General features: G+C 33.5%; 1 protein-coding gene across 1 annotated transcript in view; it reads left to right on the forward strand.

The window, feature by feature from the left end:
- LOC150108100 (guanine nucleotide-binding protein G(o) subunit alpha-like) overlaps window positions 1-21,789 on the forward strand; it is a 103,327-nt gene that overhangs the window by 25,150 nt on the left and 56,388 nt on the right. Inside the window, exons 3-4 of the mRNA XM_090416239.1 lie at window positions 5,246-5,338; window positions 17,641-17,801. Of these exons, the coding sequence (XP_090272365.1) occupies window positions 5,246-5,338; window positions 17,641-17,801 (254 nt within the window). The remainder of the gene's footprint in view (window positions 1-5,245; window positions 5,339-17,640; window positions 17,802-21,789) is intronic.

The raw sequence follows: 21,789 nt of genomic DNA on the forward strand, positions 1-21,789 counted from the left end.
TAGCTTTCTTACATTTGTCTCTGTATTCTGTAAGAGTAAAAGCTGACTTATTTGCCAGGAACTTTTGATATGCTTTCTTCTTTTCCTTCACTGCCTCTTTAACTTCCTGTGTCCACCAGGGAGTTCTGATTTTTTTATCCTTGCACACAACCTCACCACATGCCTCTCTGGCAGAATCAATCAATGTTTCCTTCAGAGTTTGCCACTGAATCTCCAAGGTTTGATTCCTGTTCTCAAACTTTCATTTTCTTTTCAATAATATTTCTGTATTTTAGTCTACAGTTCACATCTGAGAGCTGCTCAACTTTTATTCGCTTTAAAACTTTCTTACATGTTATTCTTTTCAATATGAAATTCAATTTTATCCTGCTCAAGACTAAATAGTGATCACTTCCAATTTCAAATCCTCTGTAAACTCTGGTGTCCTGCACCAGGGAGAAAACATCACTATCAACAATAACATAGTCAATGAGACTTTTCTTATTCCTAGCCTCTTCTCTCCATGTGAATTTGTGCACATTTTTATGTTGGAACATGGTGTTAGTAATAACCAGTCCATGTCCTGAGCCGAAATCCAACAAATATTTGTCATTATTATTAGCTTTGCTCTTTTCTCCAAATTTTCCCAAAATATTTTTGTATGTCTCACAATCATTTCCTACTCTACTATTTAGATCCCCAACAAGGACCAACTTTTCCTTTTTCATTGTGTCAGTTGCTTTTTCTAAAGCCTCAAAAAATTCCTCCACTTCTACCTTAGTAGAACCTTCTGTGGGACCATAGGCACAAATAAGTCTCATTGTCCAGTTCCCCATTCTCATATTTGCCCACATTACTCTACTTGAGACTGACTGCCATTCAAGAAGATTAGCCTCGTATTTTGTGTTGAATACTATGGCTACTCCTTCTTTTCCTTGATTGTCATTGCCTGAATATAACATTTTGTATTTATTGCTCAGAATGGAGGATCCATGCATTTTAAAATCAGAGGTGGAATGTGCATTAAACTCAGCTAAAAATGGTAAAGCCCTGGGACCAGATAGAATACCAGCAGAAATAGTAAAGTTATTAGAAGGTGACAACATTAACATATTAGTAAAGCTATTTAATAAGATCTACGATACAGGCATAATCCCTCAAGACTGGTTACCGTCGACCTTCATCATGCTACCTAAAAAAAGTAAATGCAAAAACTTGTAATGACTATAGAATGATCAGCCTAATGAGTCACGTTCTCAAAATGTTTCTGAAAATAATTCAAAAAAGAATATACAGAAAATGTGAAGACACCATCAGTGATACCCAATTCGGCTTTAGAAACGGCTTGGGAACAAGAGAGGCCCTTTTCTGTTCTCAGATCTTATTTCAAAAATGTATTGACCAAAACAAGGTAATATTCATTTGCTTCATCAACTTCGAGAAAGCATTTGACAAAGTCCAACATGCTAAAATGATTGTACTATTAAAAAGAATTGGATTAGATGGTAAAGACATCAGGATCATGGAAAACTTATATTGGAACCAAAAGGCATCTGTTCAAGTTGATGACATTATTACAGACTCCATTAACATCAAACGAGGAGTAAGGCAAGGATGTGTGCTGTCATCTCTTCTTTTTAACATCTACTCAGAAGCCATATTTCAAAAAGTCTTGGAAGGAAGAAAGGAAGGGATTAGTGTAAATGGTGAAATCATCAGTAATATCCGATATGCCAATGATACAGCTCTTCTGGCTGACAATATTCAGGATCTTCAAAATCTTTTGGAACTAATAAATGCAGAGAGTGAAAAAATGGGATTAAAAATAAATATCACCAAAACTAAATTCATGGTCATAAGTAAGAAACCAATTCTTAATTTAGCACTTTCTTTAAATAGGAAACAAATAGAAAGAGTGGCAAAGTTTAAATATCTCGGATGCTGGTTAAATGAAGACTGCAATCCAGAAATGGAAATAAAAGTTAGAATTGAAATGGCAAGAAAAAATTTTCTCTTGATGAAATCAACACTGTGTAACCGCAGTTTAAACTTAGAGCTTAGAGTACGCATGGTTAAATGCTATGTATGGTCTGTACTGCTGTACGGTGCAGAAACTTGGACCTTGAAGACAACATCAATAAAAAGACTTGAAGCCTTTGAGATGTGGTTATACAGATGAATGTTAAAAATCCCATGGACAGCAAAAATGTCCAATCAGGAAGTACTGGAACAAATGGGGAAATTACGTGAACTTTTAGATACCATAAAAAGAAGGAAAACTGCATATCTTGGTCACCTACTTCGTAATGAAAAATATAAGATACTTCAATTGATTATAAAAGGGAAGATAAATGAAGAAGAGGACAAGGAAGACGAAGAAAATCTTGGCTGGCAGATATCAGACAGTGGACTGGTATGAACTCTGAGAGACTGCTCAGAATAGCTGAGAATCGCTCAAAATTTGCCAAGGTGGTCGCCGACCTCCAATAGGAGATGGCACTCAAAGAAAGAAGAAGAACTGTTAAGGTAAGGTATAAAAGAATCCAAAGTGTCTTGCCCATGGGACCAAATGGCAAAAACATTATCAGCAAAGTGTAACCACACTTAAGGATTTGCAAGTGGCTATAGTAAGTATTTTTTTACTTAAAGGAAATACATAATAAATTTATATTTAAATTTAGTACGCACCTGCATACATAGTAAATTTGAATAACTCAAAGATAAAAAGGGTAAAAGAAGTTAGAAATGGTGGAAAGAGTACCATGAAAGGAAAGAAGCAGAGAAGCTAAAGGTGAGATAAAAGCTGAAAATAAGGATACTGTGACTATTTATAATAATTATTTTAAAAAAGTATTAAATGAAATAAACAGCAACAGAACTATGCAGTCTTGAATGCATTTCAATACTGGAGGTAGAAAAAGTTGTTAGAAATATGAAATGTAGAAAAGTACACAATATTTGCCAGTAACAAATGTAGAGGTATAAAAATTTTACAGTGGATTCATAATTCAGAAAACCTAGTCAGGAGATCAAATTCCAGATTATTGGAGTGGAGTTTTAGCTCTTGTGGTACTAACCATCCAAAAAAAAAAAAAAAAATGGACATGAAATTGAAAGTGAGAATTACGTAGGAATTTCCCTACTATGTGTTCCAGGATTTATGCAAGCATGTTTGAGAAGAGGCTAGGAAAAATTTAGAGAACAATCTGGAGCAAAATGGGGTTTGTCAGGACAGTAGTTTTACTTCATGATATATAAGTGAGAAATTGTGGGAATAACAAGTATTTGGATTTTTAAGTTTTGTAGATCTGGAAAAGGTATGTGATAAGGTACCAAGAGAAAACCTGTTCAAAACTACTGTTATACTGTGTAAAAGTAACATTATACAAATATGTATATCCTATATGGAAGTTACAAATCAACTGTTGGAATTGAGTTATACAGGAAGATGTAAAGTGAGGTATAAGACCAGTACACATTTTCTTCATTATTATTCCTCATCTATGTTGGATCACTTTACAATGTAAAATGGCAAGTTGAATATCTTCTATCAAAATAGAGAAGTTCGGCTTTTTACCTTATGATGATGTTATATGGTTAAATTAATTCAGCACATGTCTTCAGGACTGTTTTGAATAACTAACTAAATTGAATAACAACATAACAAACTATAACAAATTCTGAATGAAAGTTGGCTATGAAAATGCAAAAATTAAGGATGAGCAGAATGAATAAACACTGGGTGCACAGCACACCTTTGTTTAATGAATTAAAATCAAAGTATAGCAAGCATTATAATGATGCAGAAAACACCATTTGCAATGGAGTTTGTGATTCAGTAAACAAAGTTAATATTTTATTAAACATTCTAGGTAAACCTGTCAAACTCCAACTTTCAAAATATTTAAAAATGAGTATACAATCTTTCACATCGATAAAAATGATGTAATATTCCTAATTCAAATAATCACTAACCAGTTTATTTATTCATCTGAGCAGACACTTGTAAAATTCGTAAGATTTATATATAATTTTAGATAACAGTAATTGTTCCCTTTATTTATATTCCAAGTAATGAATGAAAATATGCATTTTTTTTTTACCTTGTATATTGTTTTAAATATTAAAGGATAATAAGGTATTATATGAATTTAAAAGTTCTTGAGTGTAATATTACTCAAGAAATTTTAAACGATGCTTTTTTTTAGTTTATGAATATTAATGGTTAAATTCTGTAGTCTGTAGCAGTGATTCCCTTTGATTGGAAAAATCTGTTTGAATCCTCTAGGACATAAAGACATTCAGCAGCAAAAAGTTAGTAGTTTCATATATTGAATGCAATATATCTTTTCTTCTCCATGCACTAAACAAGTGAACCAGCTAGAGAAAGCAAATCCACCTAATTCACATACATTTATTAATTTATCCTGTCTGCAGAGATAGGACATTGTGACATCAAAGCACATAATTTATAAGAAACAAAATTGCTTTACTGTAACAGATTGTTGAGACTATACTATAAAAATCTTTAAATTCTTTAAAAGTTGAAAAATCTTTAAATAGTCTATAAGGATAGCTGTTACTACAGAAAACATGATCATATTGAATGGAATTACTGAAATAAGAACAACATAAATTAAGTGTACCACTAACAGTCCCCAGAGCAAACCATTAACAGTCTGAGCAACAGAGCTCAAATTGTCAATAGTTTACTCTTTGATATGTTTGTAAATACGCATTCTTAATTAGTTTGTCTTGTTTTGCAGGTGATGACCAATGAAGTTGTTGCTATCATAAATGGGATTTGACATGTGCTCTTATTCTCAGGCAAACAGCTTGTGTCAGAATTGCTCAGCAATGAAGATATCTGAAAATCATATATATTTTAGATAGTAGTAGCTTTTCTAGATACTTTTGTAGCTGAATAGTTTTGCTATGCATGATTTTGCCTGCAAAGAGACCTTGGATTCAAATCCTAGATGTAACAAGAGAAAATTTTTTTAGTCTGTATCTTTTTAAAGAAAAAAGCAAGGCTTGAAAAAGGCATAAATTAGCTAGTTAAAAAATAGAGGAGCATGGTTTCTCCCTCTAACCTCCCCTCTCCCCCATACATTTGACATTTATTTAGCAGAGTATATGCTTAGAGCTAATATTACAAGTGCCAGGAAGTAACTTTGCTTTTGATTTTCTTTCCTGAATTATAAGCTTAAAAAGAAAGTAATATGGAGAATAAACATTATTTTTTTATTTTTTAATTATTATTTAGCCAACTGTACTGGATAATTTGCTGAGCTCTATGAAATATGTATTAACTGGAATGGGAATACTTCGTATTAATTTAGAGAACACCAAAAATAAGGTGAGTAATATATTATATTGAGTTGTTGCTGTTTGTTAATTTTTTAAATGTTATAGCAAATTTTTTTGTATCTATTTAGTTAGAATCACAGTGTAAAAGTTACAATGAGGGGAAGGGAGCTTGAAAAGTTGACATTGCTCATATTATTCAGTATCTGAAATATCCTCAGATTTGAGAATGGTTTCCTTTTCAAAGTAATGTCTTTCATTTGCAACACTTCACTTGCTTCTCAAATATATTATTAAAGAATAATGGCAATGCTGAAACGAGCTTGACATGTAAAGATAAGGAAATCATTTTGTCTCTTTATACGGCCTTGATAAGACCTCACTTAGACTGTTGCGTGCACTGGTTTCTGTGATGATTGATTCTGATACAGTGGAGAGAGTGCAAAGGAGTGTTAACAATGATATCAGGATTGTGGAATACAGATTGAGAATTTGTAAGCTGCAGACGCTAGCAAAGGAGAATGGTGTGTGTGTGGGGGCGGGGTTAATGTGATTGAGACTTACAAACTTCTGAAAAAGTTATACAGAATTTCAGTAGATGGAATTTTTTATTTTATGGAGGATGGGGGAAAGGACAAGAGGGCATCCATGAAAGTTGAGAATGAATGCTGTCAAGAAGGAGGTTAGGGCTAGATTTTTCTCTCATAGAGTAGTGAATGATTGGAATGGAATGGATTGCTATTGGATGTTGTGTGTGCAAGTAGTGTGAATGAATTCAGGAACTGGTGTGACAGTTGGTGTAAATAGTATGGCCTCCTTCGATGAGTTCCTGACTCCCTGGAGGTCTCTCTTTATAATAATAATAATATATGAGGATAGTTGAAGATAGAAGTAGTATATTTGAAGGTAGTTAAACTCTGTTTTGAGACAGAGAAATCCATAGTTCTTAAGTTTCTATTTCTAATTGGCCATTTTGAGACCTTATACAGGAAGCAGTGATGATTTATTTGCTTCTCTGTTGAATCTGCTCTCCATCCAAAAGGCTGCAGGTTCAAATCCCACCGTGGGCACGGATGTTTGTGATTGTCTGTGAAAATACTAGTGGTGGTGGTGGTGGTGGTGGTGGCAGTAGATTGCATTGGTGTAGATGATGTAGTTCGCTGTAGTTGGTAGATGGAGAGTTGTAGAGTACGGTAGATATCCTCCCTCGATGAGTCTTTGTACTCATTGGAGGTGTCACATAATAATAATAAGAAATACCAAGAAATGAAATTACATGGAAAAAGGTTAAATTTGTAGGGTAGTTCTACTACAGGTGTTCCATCAGTGGCATTTTATTTGGCACATATTCTATATATGGTTATGCCTTTTGTTGAAGCAAGAGCTGCTGTTTCATGAAGTACTGCAGTTCCCCCCACCCCCACCCCCACCCCCAACTGCTTGATCTAGATCAGTGGTTCCCAAACTTATTTGGCTTACCATCCCCTTTTCTTAAAAAAAAATTATTTAGCTCCCCCCCCCCCCTGTAAACTACTTTCTAAGACCTGACCAGCTCTAGTTGATACATATAAAAGAAAGTCGTATGACAATTGGATCAGAACTTCTTGAGTTTTAAGTGAACAAACAGATAGATACAGAAACAAATTTGCGTTTGATTAAGTATCTAGTAGAGATTTTTGAAGTTTAGAAATGAGATACCTTGGAACTGAAATTTTAAAACTATTTATTGAATTCAACAAAAGAAACATAAATTGCACATAAATATAGGACAAGTTGGAGCTGAAAATTAATAACACTATTATAATTAAGAAAACCAAAATTAATAACACTATTATAATTAAGAAAACCAACATAAATTGCAGATATTAAAAATTGCACATAAAATAGTAAATAATGATCAGTAATATTAAAAACAATCCTAGATGAGAAGGATGAGCCTGGCATGCTGTTATAAATTTATTGATATTTGGCTCTATATTTGTCAGTAGCATTCTTAAATCACTGCGATCAGCTGTTTGCAGTTGGTTTCATTTTTTAGTTAAAAGATTAACTGCACTGAACTCATGCTCTCCTAAATATGATGATAGAAATGCAATTAAAAATTTTTTTACTACAACCCACAATCTAGGATAAAGTATGGGCATCATCTGCTTTTGCAACGAGAACTGCTGGTACCCGTTTTTGAATTTTAATTTCAATTCCTCATTTGTTGTTACTTCTATCAGTTCTTCTTGTAATTGTAAAGATTCTTCTGTGTTTGTACTTTAAAACTGATCCAAAACCCAATCGGGTATTTTCATTTCAAGAATATTTTTAAATTGTCAATTGAAATCACAATGGAGAGCCTCCAAGTGCTGATAATAACTGAGCATGTCTTCATCACATTTTTCCACTGTTGATAGATTTGGAAACTGGTTGAATTTTCCTCATCCTAACTTTTGTTTGTACAGGACAAGTTTTGACACCAATGCAGAAATAACAGCTTTTGTTTTTATTAAATTCAGCTCATCTCCTTGGAGCTGTAGATTATTTCATTAAATTTGTTAAACAAGTCGGTCAAATAAGCTATGTCACTTTTGAAATTAATCAGGTTGGCCTGTAAAGAATCATCTCTGTTTTCTAAAACCTGTAGCACCGAGTCAAAGAGTTCATAAAATCGATTCAAACAGGCACCCTTTGATAGCCAAAGAACTTCTCTATGGAGCAGTAAGCAATCGAATTCTTCATTGTTTTCAATACAAAGCTGTCCAAACAATCTGTCATTCAATGAATGACTTTTGATTTTGTTGACTGCTGTAATTACATAATGTAATGATCTGTGTAGCTGATCACACTGGCATTTGGCAACTAAATGTTGATGATGAATCACACAGCGTACAGTGAATACATTTGGCATCGCCTCTTTGAAATATGCAATAAAACCGCGATAGTGCCCTTCCATTGCTGGAGCACCATCAGTAGCAACTGACAAGATATTATTCAGAGGGATTTCTTTTTCTTTAAAAAAACTCTTGCAATGCATGAAATATCAATTCTCCTTTAGTGTCAGTTAGCAAACTTTTAGCAAATAATAATTCTTGGCAAAGTTTTTCTTCTTTTATGTATCTTAGCTTATTTTTAGGATATTACATATCCTAAAAATAAGGCTTAATTTCCTGATAAAGTAGACTCATCAAGTTGTATAGAGAACTGGGTTGTTTATAAATACTTATGTAATGAGTCTTCAACATCCTGGGCCATTTCATCAATTCTTCGTTGCACTGTATTATTGCTCAAAGGAATTTTCTTGATAATATCAGAGACTGACTTGTGCAGTACAGTGCATATGACCTCACTAATTGCTGGTAGGATTAGTTCTTCGCCAACATTATGCAGTTTTCCTAATTTAGCAATCAGTAAAGAAATGTTATAAGAGGCGTGCAACCCATCATCAGCTAGTTTGGATGCTGCTGAAAACATACCTGCCAATGTTGGTTGTTTCAAAAATATTTCTTTAAGTGCTTGAAAATATGATAAATCCTTTTTTTATCAGCATGAACATTTTGTCAAATGTTCTTCTAATCGTGAAGGCTTCATAGATTCATATGAAAATTTTTGGCATATCAGGCGCATTGGTAATGTTTTGTTTGTAGGCAACTGAATAAAGTGTTCAGCCATGATATTATCTGTAAAAAATGTTAAATTTACAAAATTGCTAGAAAGCAATTTCTCACATACCTAAACCGAATTATTTTTACAAGAGAAGGTATAAAAATACTCACATGAAAACTGCTGTTTTATTGTAACAAATAATAATTTGCTTCACGTGTAATTTGTGTAAGGTACCATGATGTAGTGCATAAAAATTTTAGATTTTTATGCACTACATCAAATTACTAACTGCTTGTCACACAATTCAGAAACAATCTAAAATGCTTTCATGTCTCACATATTTATAGTATTATACAGTGAACAAGTCATAACATGCACGTGTTCCTGCTGATGCTTACTGGACCCATAAAATCCAGATCACTTGAAAGTGTGTGCCCGCCATCACTTTGCTTGTTAAGACCTGTCATCAGACTTCAATGCTGATCAGCTGTAACTTGCATCTTGTACATTTTCTTGGAAAATAAAGCAATCATTATGACCTTTACTCTGTTATACAACAGTTATATCATCAAAATTTTTGATGATAATTTTTTTTCAGCACCTAATTTTTGTTCTTTATTCTTTCACTGCCCCCTTTTGCTCATGAGGCCACTACTGCTCGCCTGGATTGTTTCTAGCATCCCAAAAGTTCCTGTCAAATAAGTCAGCTTGTGCTCTTAGAGAATACAGAGACAAATGCAAGAATGCTAAACACTGTGTAAAACTAGCTAAACAAAAGTCATGGGAGGACTTTGACAAGAATATAGAAAATAAATATCAAGAAGGTGGCAAAATATTCTGGAGGTTGTTGAAGAAGCTTAGGAATGGAGGAAAGAGTGCTGTAAAAGGAGTTAGAGATGATAAAGGTGACATGAAAACGGGAGAAAAAGGTATCCTTGAAGGATGGAGTAATTACTTTGAAAAACTGCTAAATGAAACAAGCAGTGATGACTGCACATTGGTAAAAAACACTGACCAGGCATGCAGTCAGGAATACATATCCATACTTGAAGTAGAAAAAGCCTTCAAAGCCTTGAAATGTGGAAAGTTAGCAGGAGTAGATGATATTCGACCAGAAATGCTGAAGTATGGTGGTATAAATCTTACAGTGGTTGCACTGCATAGTTCAGAATGCCTGGACAGAGGGACAAATTCCCGATGATTGGAGTAGAGCTCTAATAGTGCCCATATATAGAAAGGGAAATAAGACTGAATGTGATAATTACAGAGGTAATTTCTCTAATGAGTGTTCCTGGCAAGATCTATGCAAGTATACTTGAGAAACGGTTGAGAAGAATTGTGGAAGAAAAGCTTGGTGAAGAACAAGCTGGATTCAGGCCAAATAGAGGCTGTCAGGATCAGATCTTCACTTTACGACAAATAGTCGAGAAAACAATGGAATATAACAGAGATCTGTATTTAAGTTTTGTCGATTTGGAAAAGGCATATGACAAGGTGCCAAGAGAGAAGCTATTCAATACGCTACGGTTATATGGTGTCAATGGGGCATTATATCAAGCAATATTTGTCTTTATTTGAGTAAGTCAGCAGTTAGAATTGAATGATGTACAGGAAGATGGTTTAATGTTAATTCTGGTGTGAGACAAGGATGTATATTATCCCCTCTGTTATTCATTATCTATATGGATCACATTATGAAGGAAAGTGGTATTAAACATGATATCAAAATTGGAGATGTTAATGTCAGCTCTTTGCTTTATGCAGATGTTGTTATACTTCTAAATAAATCTGCTACAAGTCTGCAAGATTCTCTGACTAAATTGAATAGCTGTTGTAATAGATATGGTATGAAGGTCAGCAATAAAAAGACAAAGACAATGAAAATAGGCAGAATCATTGAAAATGTCAACTGTGTTGTGAATGGAGAACCTGTGGAACAAGTGAAACATTTCAGCTACTTAGGCTAGATTTTTACTGAAGATGGTAAATTAAATATAGAAATAGACAACAGAATCAGCAAAGCTGGTATGGTAGGAAGTCAATTGAATAAATTCATATGGAATAAGAGAGAAATTAGTCGGAACACTAAATTAGCTGTATACAAGACAGTGTTCAAACCAGTTTTAACTTATGGATCTGAGAGCTGGGTCAGAAGTAAAACACTTGACCAAAGACTAGAGACCGCAGATATGAAAGTGCTGAGAAAGATTAGAGGCGTGAACAGATGGCATCAATGGCAATATCATATTAAAAACGAGGATATTAGGAAAGAACTTGACATTGTCAGCATCCAGGAATGCGTTAGCAGAGCAAATCTCAGGTGGTATGGTCACTTAAACAGAATGGGCGAAGAAAGATTAGCAAAACAAGTGTTCTCTGCCAGGTTGCCAGGAAAATGACCCAGAGGAACACCAAGATATAGGTGGATTGATACGGTACAATGTGCCTTAGACGATAGAAATATAAGATCTGATAATGTTGGAGTCTTGACAAGTAACAGACTGATTTGGAGGAAAATTGTAAATAGGAAGTTAGTAATGATGTAATTTTTTTCATGTAGTACTATCATATCCTGTACACCCCTTGAGGGTAGAGGAATTTGCTGATGATGATGATGATATTTTTTATATATATTGATCTTTTTTCAGGGTACTATAAACAAAATTTCTGTAATAACACATCTCTATCTTAAAATTTATGAAATATTATTCCCCACTGTTATTGAAAATGAAGTTTTATGAAATCCATCATGAAATTCAAGAATGATTGTTGCAATACTTGACTATATCAGATGGCAAGTCAAAAATTTATGCGTACTTCTTGTCAGTGGACTGTTAGCTGTTATAGTTGGGCAGTGTTGAGCCAAAGATAAAGACACATTTGTAGTTTTGTACCATATGTATTACTTATCTGTTACTTGATAAATGAAGGAAACCAATTACATGCACAAATAGACTAAATAAAACAAAATAACCTAAAAACTTGATGAAAACAAAATTATCTTGGTTTTGGCATGTATTCTCATAACGTAATTTTTTTAATCTATTACAAATAAAGTATTAATAATTTTAAGTTTTTTTATTCCTGTTTGGGATATTTTAAGAAATTAATCTTCAGCCTTTAGTTTTCTTAAGTTTTATATTTTGAATCTAAAAATTACTGTTAATGAATAAATTACTGTGATAATATTAGTTTTATCATATTGTACCACCATTGTCCTTTGGTTGATGGGTGGTATATGGGATAAAACGTATATCTAAAATAAATTGCTTTGAAAGATTGGTAAATGAAACAAAATGTAAAAACATGGCAGTAGAAAATATTCAAAAAGGAATGTCATCATGATTACATATCAAAAAAAAAAAAAAAAAAAGCCATAATGATTTCCGTACCGAAATTATTACACATTTGGTATGAAAATCATTATTAAAAGTCATCATCATCAACAAATTCCTGACATGTACCCTCAAAGGGTGTACAGGATATGATAGTACTACATGAAAAATTTACATCATTACTAACTTCCTATCTACAAATTTCCTCCAAATCAGCCTCTTACTTGTCAAGACTCCAATATTATCATTATCAGATCTTATATTTCTATCGTCTAAGGCACATTGTACCATATCAATCCACCTATATCTTGGTCTTCCTCTGGGTCGTTTACCTGCCAACCTGGCAGAGAACACTTGTTTTTCTAATCTTTCCTTGCCCATTCTGTTTAAGTGACCATACCACCTGAGATTAGCTCTGATAACGCATTCCTAGATGACAACAATGTCAAGTTCTTTCCTAATATCCTCGTTTTTAATATGATATTGCCATTGATGGCATCTCTTCACGCCTCTAATTAATCTTTCTCAGGACTCTCATATCTGTGGTCTCTAGTCTGTGGTCAAGTGTTTTACTTCTGGCCCAGCTCTCAGTGCCATAAATTATAACTGGTTTGAACACTGTCTTGTATACAGCTAATTTGGTGTTCCGACTAATTTCTCTCTTATTCCATATGAATTTATTCAGTTGACTTCCTACCATACCAGCTTTGTTGATTCTGTTGTCTATTTCCATATTTAATTTACCATCTTCACTAAAAATCGTGCCTAAGTAGCTGAAATGTTTTACTTGTTTTACATCATTGTCTCACACCAGATTTAACATTAAACCATCTTCCTGTACATCCTTCAATTCTAACTGCCGACTTACAACTCAAACATAGACTAAGTAGTGCTTGATATAATGCCCCATTGACACCATATAACTGTAGCGTATTGAAAAGCTTCTCTCTTGGCACCTTGTCATATGCCTTTTCCAGATCGACAAAACTTAAAATACAGATGTTTGTTATATTCCCATGCTTTCTTGACTATTTGTCGTAAAGTGAAGGTCTGATCCTGAGAGCCTCTATTTGGCCTGAATCCAGCTTGTTCTTCACCAAGCTTTTCTTCCACAATTCTTCTCAATCGTTTCTCAAGTATACTTGCATAGATCTTGCCAGGAACTCATTAGAGAAATTACCTCTGTAATTCTCACATTCAGTCTTATTTCCCTTTTTATATATGGGCACTATTAGAGCTCTACTCCAATCATCGGGAATTTGTCCCTCTGTCCAGGCATTCTGAACTATGCAGTGCAACCACTGTAAGACTTATACCACCATACTTCAGCATTTCTGGTCGAATATCATCTATTCTTGCTAATTTTCCACATTTCAAGGCTTTGAAGGCTTTTTCTACTTCAAGTATCGATGTGTATTCCTGACTGTATGCCTGGTCAGTGTTTTTTACCACCTGTGCTATCACTACTTGTTTCATTTAGCAATTTTTCGAAGTAATTATTCCATACTTCAAGGATATCTTTTTCTCCTGTTTTCATGTCACCTTTATCATCTCTAACTCCTTTTACAGCACTCTTTCCTCCATTTCTAAGCTTCTTCAACTTAACTTCAACCTCCAGAATATTTTGCCACCTTCTTGATATTTATTTTCTATGTTCTTGCCAAAGTCCTCCCATGACTTTTGTTTAGCTAGTTTTACTTTCTTACATTTGTCTCTGGATTCTCTAAGAGTAAAAGCTGACTTATTTGCCAGGAACTTTTGATATGATTTCTTCTTTTCATTCACTGCCTCTTTACCTTCCTGTGTCCACTATGGAATCCTGATTTTTCTATCCTTGCAGACAAACCTCACCACATGCCTCTTTGGCTGAATCAATCCGGGTTTTCTTCAAGGACTGCCACTGAATCTCCAAGGTTTGGTTCCGTGTTCTCAAACTCTTTCATTTTTTATTCAATAATCTTTGTGTATATTAGTCTACAGTTCACATATGAGAGCTGCTCAACTTTTATTCGCTTTAAAACTTTCTTACATGTTATTCTTTTCAATATGAAATTCAATTTTATCCTGCTCAAGACTGAATAGTGATCGCTTCCAATTTCAAATCCTCTGTACACTCTGGTGTCCTGCACCAGGTTGAAAACATCACTATCCACAATAACATAGTCAATGAGACTTTTCTTATTCCTAGCCTCTTCTCTCCATGTGAATTTGTGCACATTTTTATGTTGGAACATGGTGTTAGTAATAACTAGTCCATGTCCTGAGCAGAAATCCAACAGGTATTTGCCGTTATTATTAGCTTTGCTCTTTTCTCCAATTTTTCCCAAAATATTTTTGTATGTCTGACAATCATTTCCTACTCTGCTGTTTAGATCCTCAACAAGGACCAACTTTTCGTTTTTCATTGTGGGAGTTGCTTTTTCTGAAGCATCAAACAATTCCTCCCCTTCTACCTTAGTAGAACCTTCTGTGGGACCATAGGCACAAATAAGTCTCATTGTCCAGTATCCTATTCTCATATTTGCCCATATCACTCTACTTGAGACTGCCTGCCATTCAAGAAGATTAGCCTTGTATTTTGTGTTGAATACTATGGCTACTCCTTCTTTTCCTTGATTGTCATTGCCTGAATATAACATTTTGTATTTATTGCTCAGAAAGATCTCACCAGTTTTTGTCTTTTTTGTTTCAGTTCACTCCTATTATGTCAATCTGGTACTTATCTAATTCCTCAGCTAGCTCCATTTCTTTGCCATTCAGGCTTCTTATGTTGATAGTACTGATCTTTAACTCTGGTGATGTTGAGTTGGGGTGTGTTTTCAGATTTATTCCAGTAGCTTACTTTTCACTGGTTCCCTGGCGAAAACAAATGGGGCCTTTTTTAACCAGGCGATGCTCCAGCCGGCATGAAATTTTGTCATGTTGTACCATCATTTTTTATAACCAATAAGAATACAAATTCAGATGGTGAAAATAGCTATTCTAGCTATTTTCACCATCTGAAATTTCTGAATAGAGAACCTGTAGAACAAAGTAAAATATTTCTTTTATTTAGTTATGAAGATGGCAAATTAAATATGGAAATAGACAACAGAATAAGAAAAGAATTGGTATGGTGAGAAGTCATTGGAATGGATTTATATAGAATAAGAAATTATTGAAATCACTAAATTAGCTATGTACAAGACAGTGTTCAAACACGTTTTAAATTATGGAACCAAGAGCTGACTTAGAAATAAATCAGTTGATAAAAGATTAGAGGCTATAGATATGAACAATCCAAAAAAAGTTATGGAATTGAACAGAATGAATGGCATGAGTTGCAGAATCATATTAAAAATGATATCAGGAAATAATTGAATATTATTAGCATTCAGTAACGTGTGAGCAGAGTTAATATAAAGTGATATTGTCATTTACACAGAATGATTAGAGGAAAGGTTAGCAAACAGGTTTTTGATGCTACGATGGCAGGAAAAAATACTCAGAGGAAGTCTAAGGTCTTGGTGAATTGATCTAGAAAAATGCCTTAAAAGACCAATCTGACACCATAGAAATCATGATATTTAAGAGACTAATTTGTAGAAAAATTCACACTAAGAATTTAGTAATATCCTATACACCCCCCTTGAGGGTTCATGTCAGAAATTTGTTGATGATGATGTTAGTTTTATTCAAAGAAGAAATGTGACTATCTTCTGGTTCTCAAATTTTGCTTTCCTTAGTTTCAAGAGGTTGTGGATGATCCACAACTCTACAGGTAATGCTTATGCAAAACCCTAAATGTTTTGTAACAAGATGACATTGCTAGACTTATGGCTGCTCTTATATAAATATTTTATAAAATTCCCTTTAAGGAGAGGGCAATTGAAACTGTGAAAAATTCATATTTAGGAAATCAAAATAAGATACCAACAGCATAACTTACAGATTGAAGAAACACACACATAATTATCTTCTATTAGTTGTGTGTATGTCACTCCTTAAACAAATCATAAATATGCAACACCTGATGCTAAGCTAAAGAAAATAATATATTATTATAGTGATATCTTGACTGCATAATGGCAGTATTAGCTAAAAAGAGAAACTTCTATGCTGTATTATGCTGCCTATGTCTTTAAATGTTTTTTATGTCAATCCCTGCATGAAGGTTGGTAATTGATAGCACATTTTAGCATTATTGGTGGGCTAATGGTTAGATAATCTTGAAACTCTACTCTAGAGACCAAACTTTTTTTTCAAGGATTCCAGTAATTAGTATTGTCTCACACTGTACAATGAAACCTACCACCTTACTCATTTCAAGTAGTGATACTTGGAAAACTTTAGTTAGATAGCAGACCCATAGAAGTCAGAATGATAAAAGAACATGACCATCATTAAGATTTTTGGTTCTTTCACTGTTCCTTTGGTCACCAAGACTTAGGCTCAGATCCTGTGTAGGATCTGAGGGAACTCTTTGGAAAACTAACTCTCCTTGAATTGAAAATAAACCTTTTCAGTTGAAGAGGGAGTAAGCCAGTTTTCTCCCCAGAAGCACAAGTTTTTGTGCTGTTTTATCACTCACATGCATGTGAGTGATAAAACATGCAGACACACACACAAGGAGGAACCCACCAGCTGGAGAACACTTACACTTAACAGACATACTAGTATTATAGGCTTGATTACTTTATCCAGGATTCCATTCAAAATCAAACCAAACAGAACCCTTCTTCAAGTGATGCAAATAACTTTGCTTTTATATTTTACAGTATGCCACTAAATAAAATTTTAGTTTACTAGGAAGCAAAGTTAGTATTAATTATTTCAACAATTACTATTGTTTACTGTAGAGTGCATAAAATGGTTTATCTTTTATAAAAACATTAATTCAAGATTTGACTGTCTTATGTCCCATGAATATTTATGATTTGCAAAGAATGAATTTCTTTGTAGTAAAATTGATTGATAGGTGTTCCAGGAGATATATACAAATTCTTGGTGGACTATGGCTATCAAAATAAAGATGACAATCATGGTTTTCGTTTTGGAATTACTCATGCTTTCTCTTCCCTCCAATATAGATTTTGTAATATGTCTGCTTAATTTTATCGAATGTTATGATAGCACTGTCATTCAGTTGAACACAAAATTTAATCACACGACATTGTTCAAGATTTTGCTTCTCCATTTTTTGGGATGAACACACCAAACATACACTTACTTAAAACACTAAACTCGATAGATGTTTATCCTACCTGCAGGAAACCGGTACTGATGGAAAGAGCAGGGATCACCCTAACATACCATCATCATCAGTTTGACAGTGTTGCCAATTGTTGCAATAAAAAAAATCTCATTACTTTTCTGCTAGACCTCATATATATATAGATATAGATATATATTTAGTTAATTAGTTATTTTGTTTTATTTATTTTTTCAGTATCATGCGCAGATCGTTTTATCATGTCAGTGCTGCTTTGATGAAACTTTTGCAATGTTGCCATTTATTAGCAGTGCCCTAAAAAATTTGTGGAATGACAAAGGGGTACGATTGACTGTTGCAAGAGGATATGAGTATGAATTGAATGATTCGGCAATATAGTAAGGATTTTTTGATAATCTTATTTAATTAAATTTATCACAATAAAATATTTTAATGTGGCAATATTTGGGCTTTTTTATATTAATCCCACACATGACATGTCTCATAACATATAACATAATAGTGCATGTATAGATAAGTAGTCAAGGAGAAGAAGGAATCTGTTAACAAGTTTCTTGAAACAATGGGGATGGTGGGGAACACTGTTCCTAAGAACATTGAAGTGAAGAAAGAATATAAGTTGGTTCTGTATGTTTGGAATTGAACTGTGTGTGTGTGTGTGTGTCGACCAGTAGTTTTTCATGCTCTTACATGTTAGATGAAAGCAGGGGAAGTAGCAGTCAGCATGATGGAGTAGTTCCTATAAAAATACCTATAAGAAAGGTATAATACAGAAACAGAGCACCTGTTGAGAATGTAACTGGAGGGAGTTCATGAGAAGGGTGTAATCTATCAGGCAGATTGCTTTTTTCTGCATACAATCAAGAATTCCTGGGAATTGTAGAATAAATAGAAGATGGGTGGAGTACTTATCAGATCTCTATGATGATGATAATGGTAACATGTTAGATGATTCACGACACCTTAAGTTAAACGTAACAACAGATACCACTCTACCCACAAGAAAGGAGGTAGAACATGTATTTAAGAATCTTCCTAATAATAAATCCCCTGGGTGCAATAATATTTCAGCTGAGTTGCTGAAAGCTTTGACTGGCAATAATAACAACTATTTAGTGGAATCCATTCAGGGCATCTATAAAACAATACAATTACCTGCAGATTTTAGAACATCTATCTGCATACCAATTCCAAAGAAGCATAATGCACAAAATTGCGAGGATTACAGAACTGTGAGCCTAATATTCCATGCATCTAAAATTATTTTAAACATCGTTAACAAACAAATTGAAAGAGCCATAAGCGGTGAATTGAGTGAACAACAGAAAGGCTTCAGAAGAGGAATAGGAACCATTAATGCTATCTTGGAATTAAAAATACTAATAGAACGATCACTTGAATGAAATAGGAACATTTACATATGCTTCATAGACTTTTAGAAGGCTTTTGACCAGGTAAAACATAATCAAATGTTCAATATATTAGATAAATTAGACATAGAAGATCATTTACTTAAGATTATAAAAAGGATTAACACCAAACAGAAAATGCAGCTGTTTAACAATGAGATTTCTGTAGTGAAAACAAAAAGAGGATACAACCTTGTCTAACTCCTCTTTTTGTTTTCACTACAGAAGTCTCATTGTTAAATAGCTGCATTTTCATCACTGTCTCACTATATCTATAGTGAGACAGTGATGAAAAAGATTGAAAAACAAAAAATAGAAATTAGTATCAATGGTATAAAATACAACAATCTTAGATATGCTGATGATACCAATCTAATAGCAGAAAACAGAAACAATTTAATCAAATTAATGCAGCTACTAATTGAAGAAGGTAAAGAATTTGGATTAGATATAAATGCAAAAAAGACCAAATTTATGAAAATCTCAAAAGAAAGCAGATCCTAACCAGAATATTCATAAACAATATAAAAATTGAGCATACAACAGAATACAAATAGTTAGGCACCTACTTTACTGAAGATGGAAATCAAGATAAAGAAATAAAAATAAGAACAGCCATAGCTAAAGATGCATGCTGGAAAAATAAAGATCTGCTCAGAAGTTCTGTGAGTGTTGAGACAAAGAAAAGAATGATAAGAACGTTAGTGTGGCCAATTTTCATATATGGAAGGGAGACCCGGATATTCAAGAAGAGAGGAAGACAACAGATAATGGCCTTTGAAATGTGGTGCTATAGGAGAGCTCTGAAAATCCCATGGACAGAACATGTGACAAATACAGATGTCCTACAGAGAATGAGAACACAGAGATCTTTATTACAGGAAATGATCCAGAAGAAAGATGAGATTGGCAGGACAGAGGATACTAACAGTTTTAGAAGGAAAAATTATGAGAAAAGGATCAAGAGGCAAAAAATGAAGGACATGGCTTGAACATATAAGATCATGGACAGGATCACATGGCTATGCAGAAACAAAAAGGAAAGTCACCAACAGAGAGAACTGGAAGGACATGGTGCTGCTTTCTCTCACTGAGGAAGCTACATGATGATGATGAATATAATGTTTATTTTAGCATTTTATATTAGCAGTTGTATGGTATATCAATTAATAGAATTTATACTTTAAGTGCCAGAGATAGCAGAGAAGTTTGGGAAAACTATTTTGAATGCATTAGGAAGAATTTGGCATAGTGAGAGTATTGTTTGAATCTGGTTGGGTTGATGAAGAATGTAGAATGAGGCCTCCTGGAAGAGGGTGAAGTGGATCTGTTTGAAAGAGATCATTAATTAATAATATAACTATAAAAATGGAGGAAACTCACATTAAAACTTATTTTTGTAGAATTTTTGGCTTAGTGCCACAGGCATCTTCAGTACAGTATATTATAGAACAATAATTGAAACGATAACAGACAATTCTGAAAAGCACCACTTTAGTAGCTGATGTAAGCTAACTAAAATGATCAATTTTAAAAAAATGAAATAAAAATAAATATATTAAGTCCATATGATGGAGTAAAGGTTCACGTTTCTTTATAAAGTCATTCTATGAGAAAACAAATTTTATGAAGGACTCTTGTCTTGTTTCAATTAACTCTGTGCTTAGTGCAAATGGCATGCTCAGAAAGTCCAGACTGTTCAGGCTCATGATATTTAATATAATATATGTTCTTCTAGACAAATACAGACATATTTTCAGTTTGTCCAAAATAAGATAATCCACAAGAACAAGGAATCTGGTAAATGCCTGGAAAACCTAAAGGTGGAAGCTTGTCCTTGGACGAAGTGCAAAAGGTGGAAATATTTTTGATGGTGCAAAAGGCAACAAAAATATTAAATATTCATTGGTTTTAAAACTTTTGCTATGCATTCAGAAATGCCTTGCACATAAGGGATAGGAATGCAAGTTATTTCTTCAGGATTGGAACTGTTAAATGCTTTTTTGATGAAAAAAAATCCTTAAAACCATCTGATAAAAAGGTGGATTTAATACGTTGTAATTCTTTCTGTTAAAGTTCATCAGAAAAACAAAAAGAATGAGCATGATGTAGTACAGTCTTAATAGTTTCAGCCTTCTGACTAGAATGCTGGTGAGATTCAGTATGAATATAATGACCTGTATGAGTCTTCATAAAAACTGAAAATTTTAAGCTTCCATCTGGTTATGAAGAATTAGAAGATCTAAAGAGGCTATTTGATTATCTTTCTTTATCTAAGATGAATTGGATCCTGGGATGAAGTGCATTTAATTTTACTAAACAAGGATACAATATCTAAGTTTATCACAACATCAGAAGGGCCTAGATGAAGAAAACAAATTTTAGTTTTAAAATGAAAAATGTTTTTTATATAAATAGATTTTCTAGAGAAGTCACAAGTAAATTGGATAAGTATGTAGATATAAGGGGTTAACCAATCTTAAAGGACTTTGTTTCATTGTCCTAACTTGAACAGATCCGATGGTTTACACCTATCTCCTTTCCATGGGAGATAGTACTTTTTAAATCTTCCTGATTTACTTTATTTCATTTTATTTAATTATTTTTTTTTAAGTTAGGAAATTATTGACTGCTTTAGTTATCTTACATAGCTACTAAGGTGGTGTTTTTTTAGAATTGTCTATTATTGTTTGATTGTTCTTTGATCCTGTACTGAAGATGCCTATGACACTTAGATGAAAATTCTACAAAAAAAAGTTTTAATATGAGTTTTTCTCCATTTTTATAGTTATGTTATGATATTAACCCATGTTATTCCAATATTGAAACAAGGCATTAATTAACTGGATTTCCCTTTTCTAGGTTACATTGAGCAATCGTGGAGAGGATTTTGGTGAACCATGTCAAATATGTGAGCAGTATTTCATGGTTGGGCAGATTTGGGATTTGTATAATT

The sequence above is a fragment of the Typopeltis vanoorti genome, chromosome 3 (genome assembly GCF_054136105.1).
Source record: "Typopeltis vanoorti isolate ZY-2024b chromosome 3, IOZ_Tvanoo_1.0, whole genome shotgun sequence".
Lineage (NCBI taxonomy): Eukaryota > Metazoa > Arthropoda > Arachnida > Uropygi > Thelyphonidae > Typopeltis > Typopeltis vanoorti.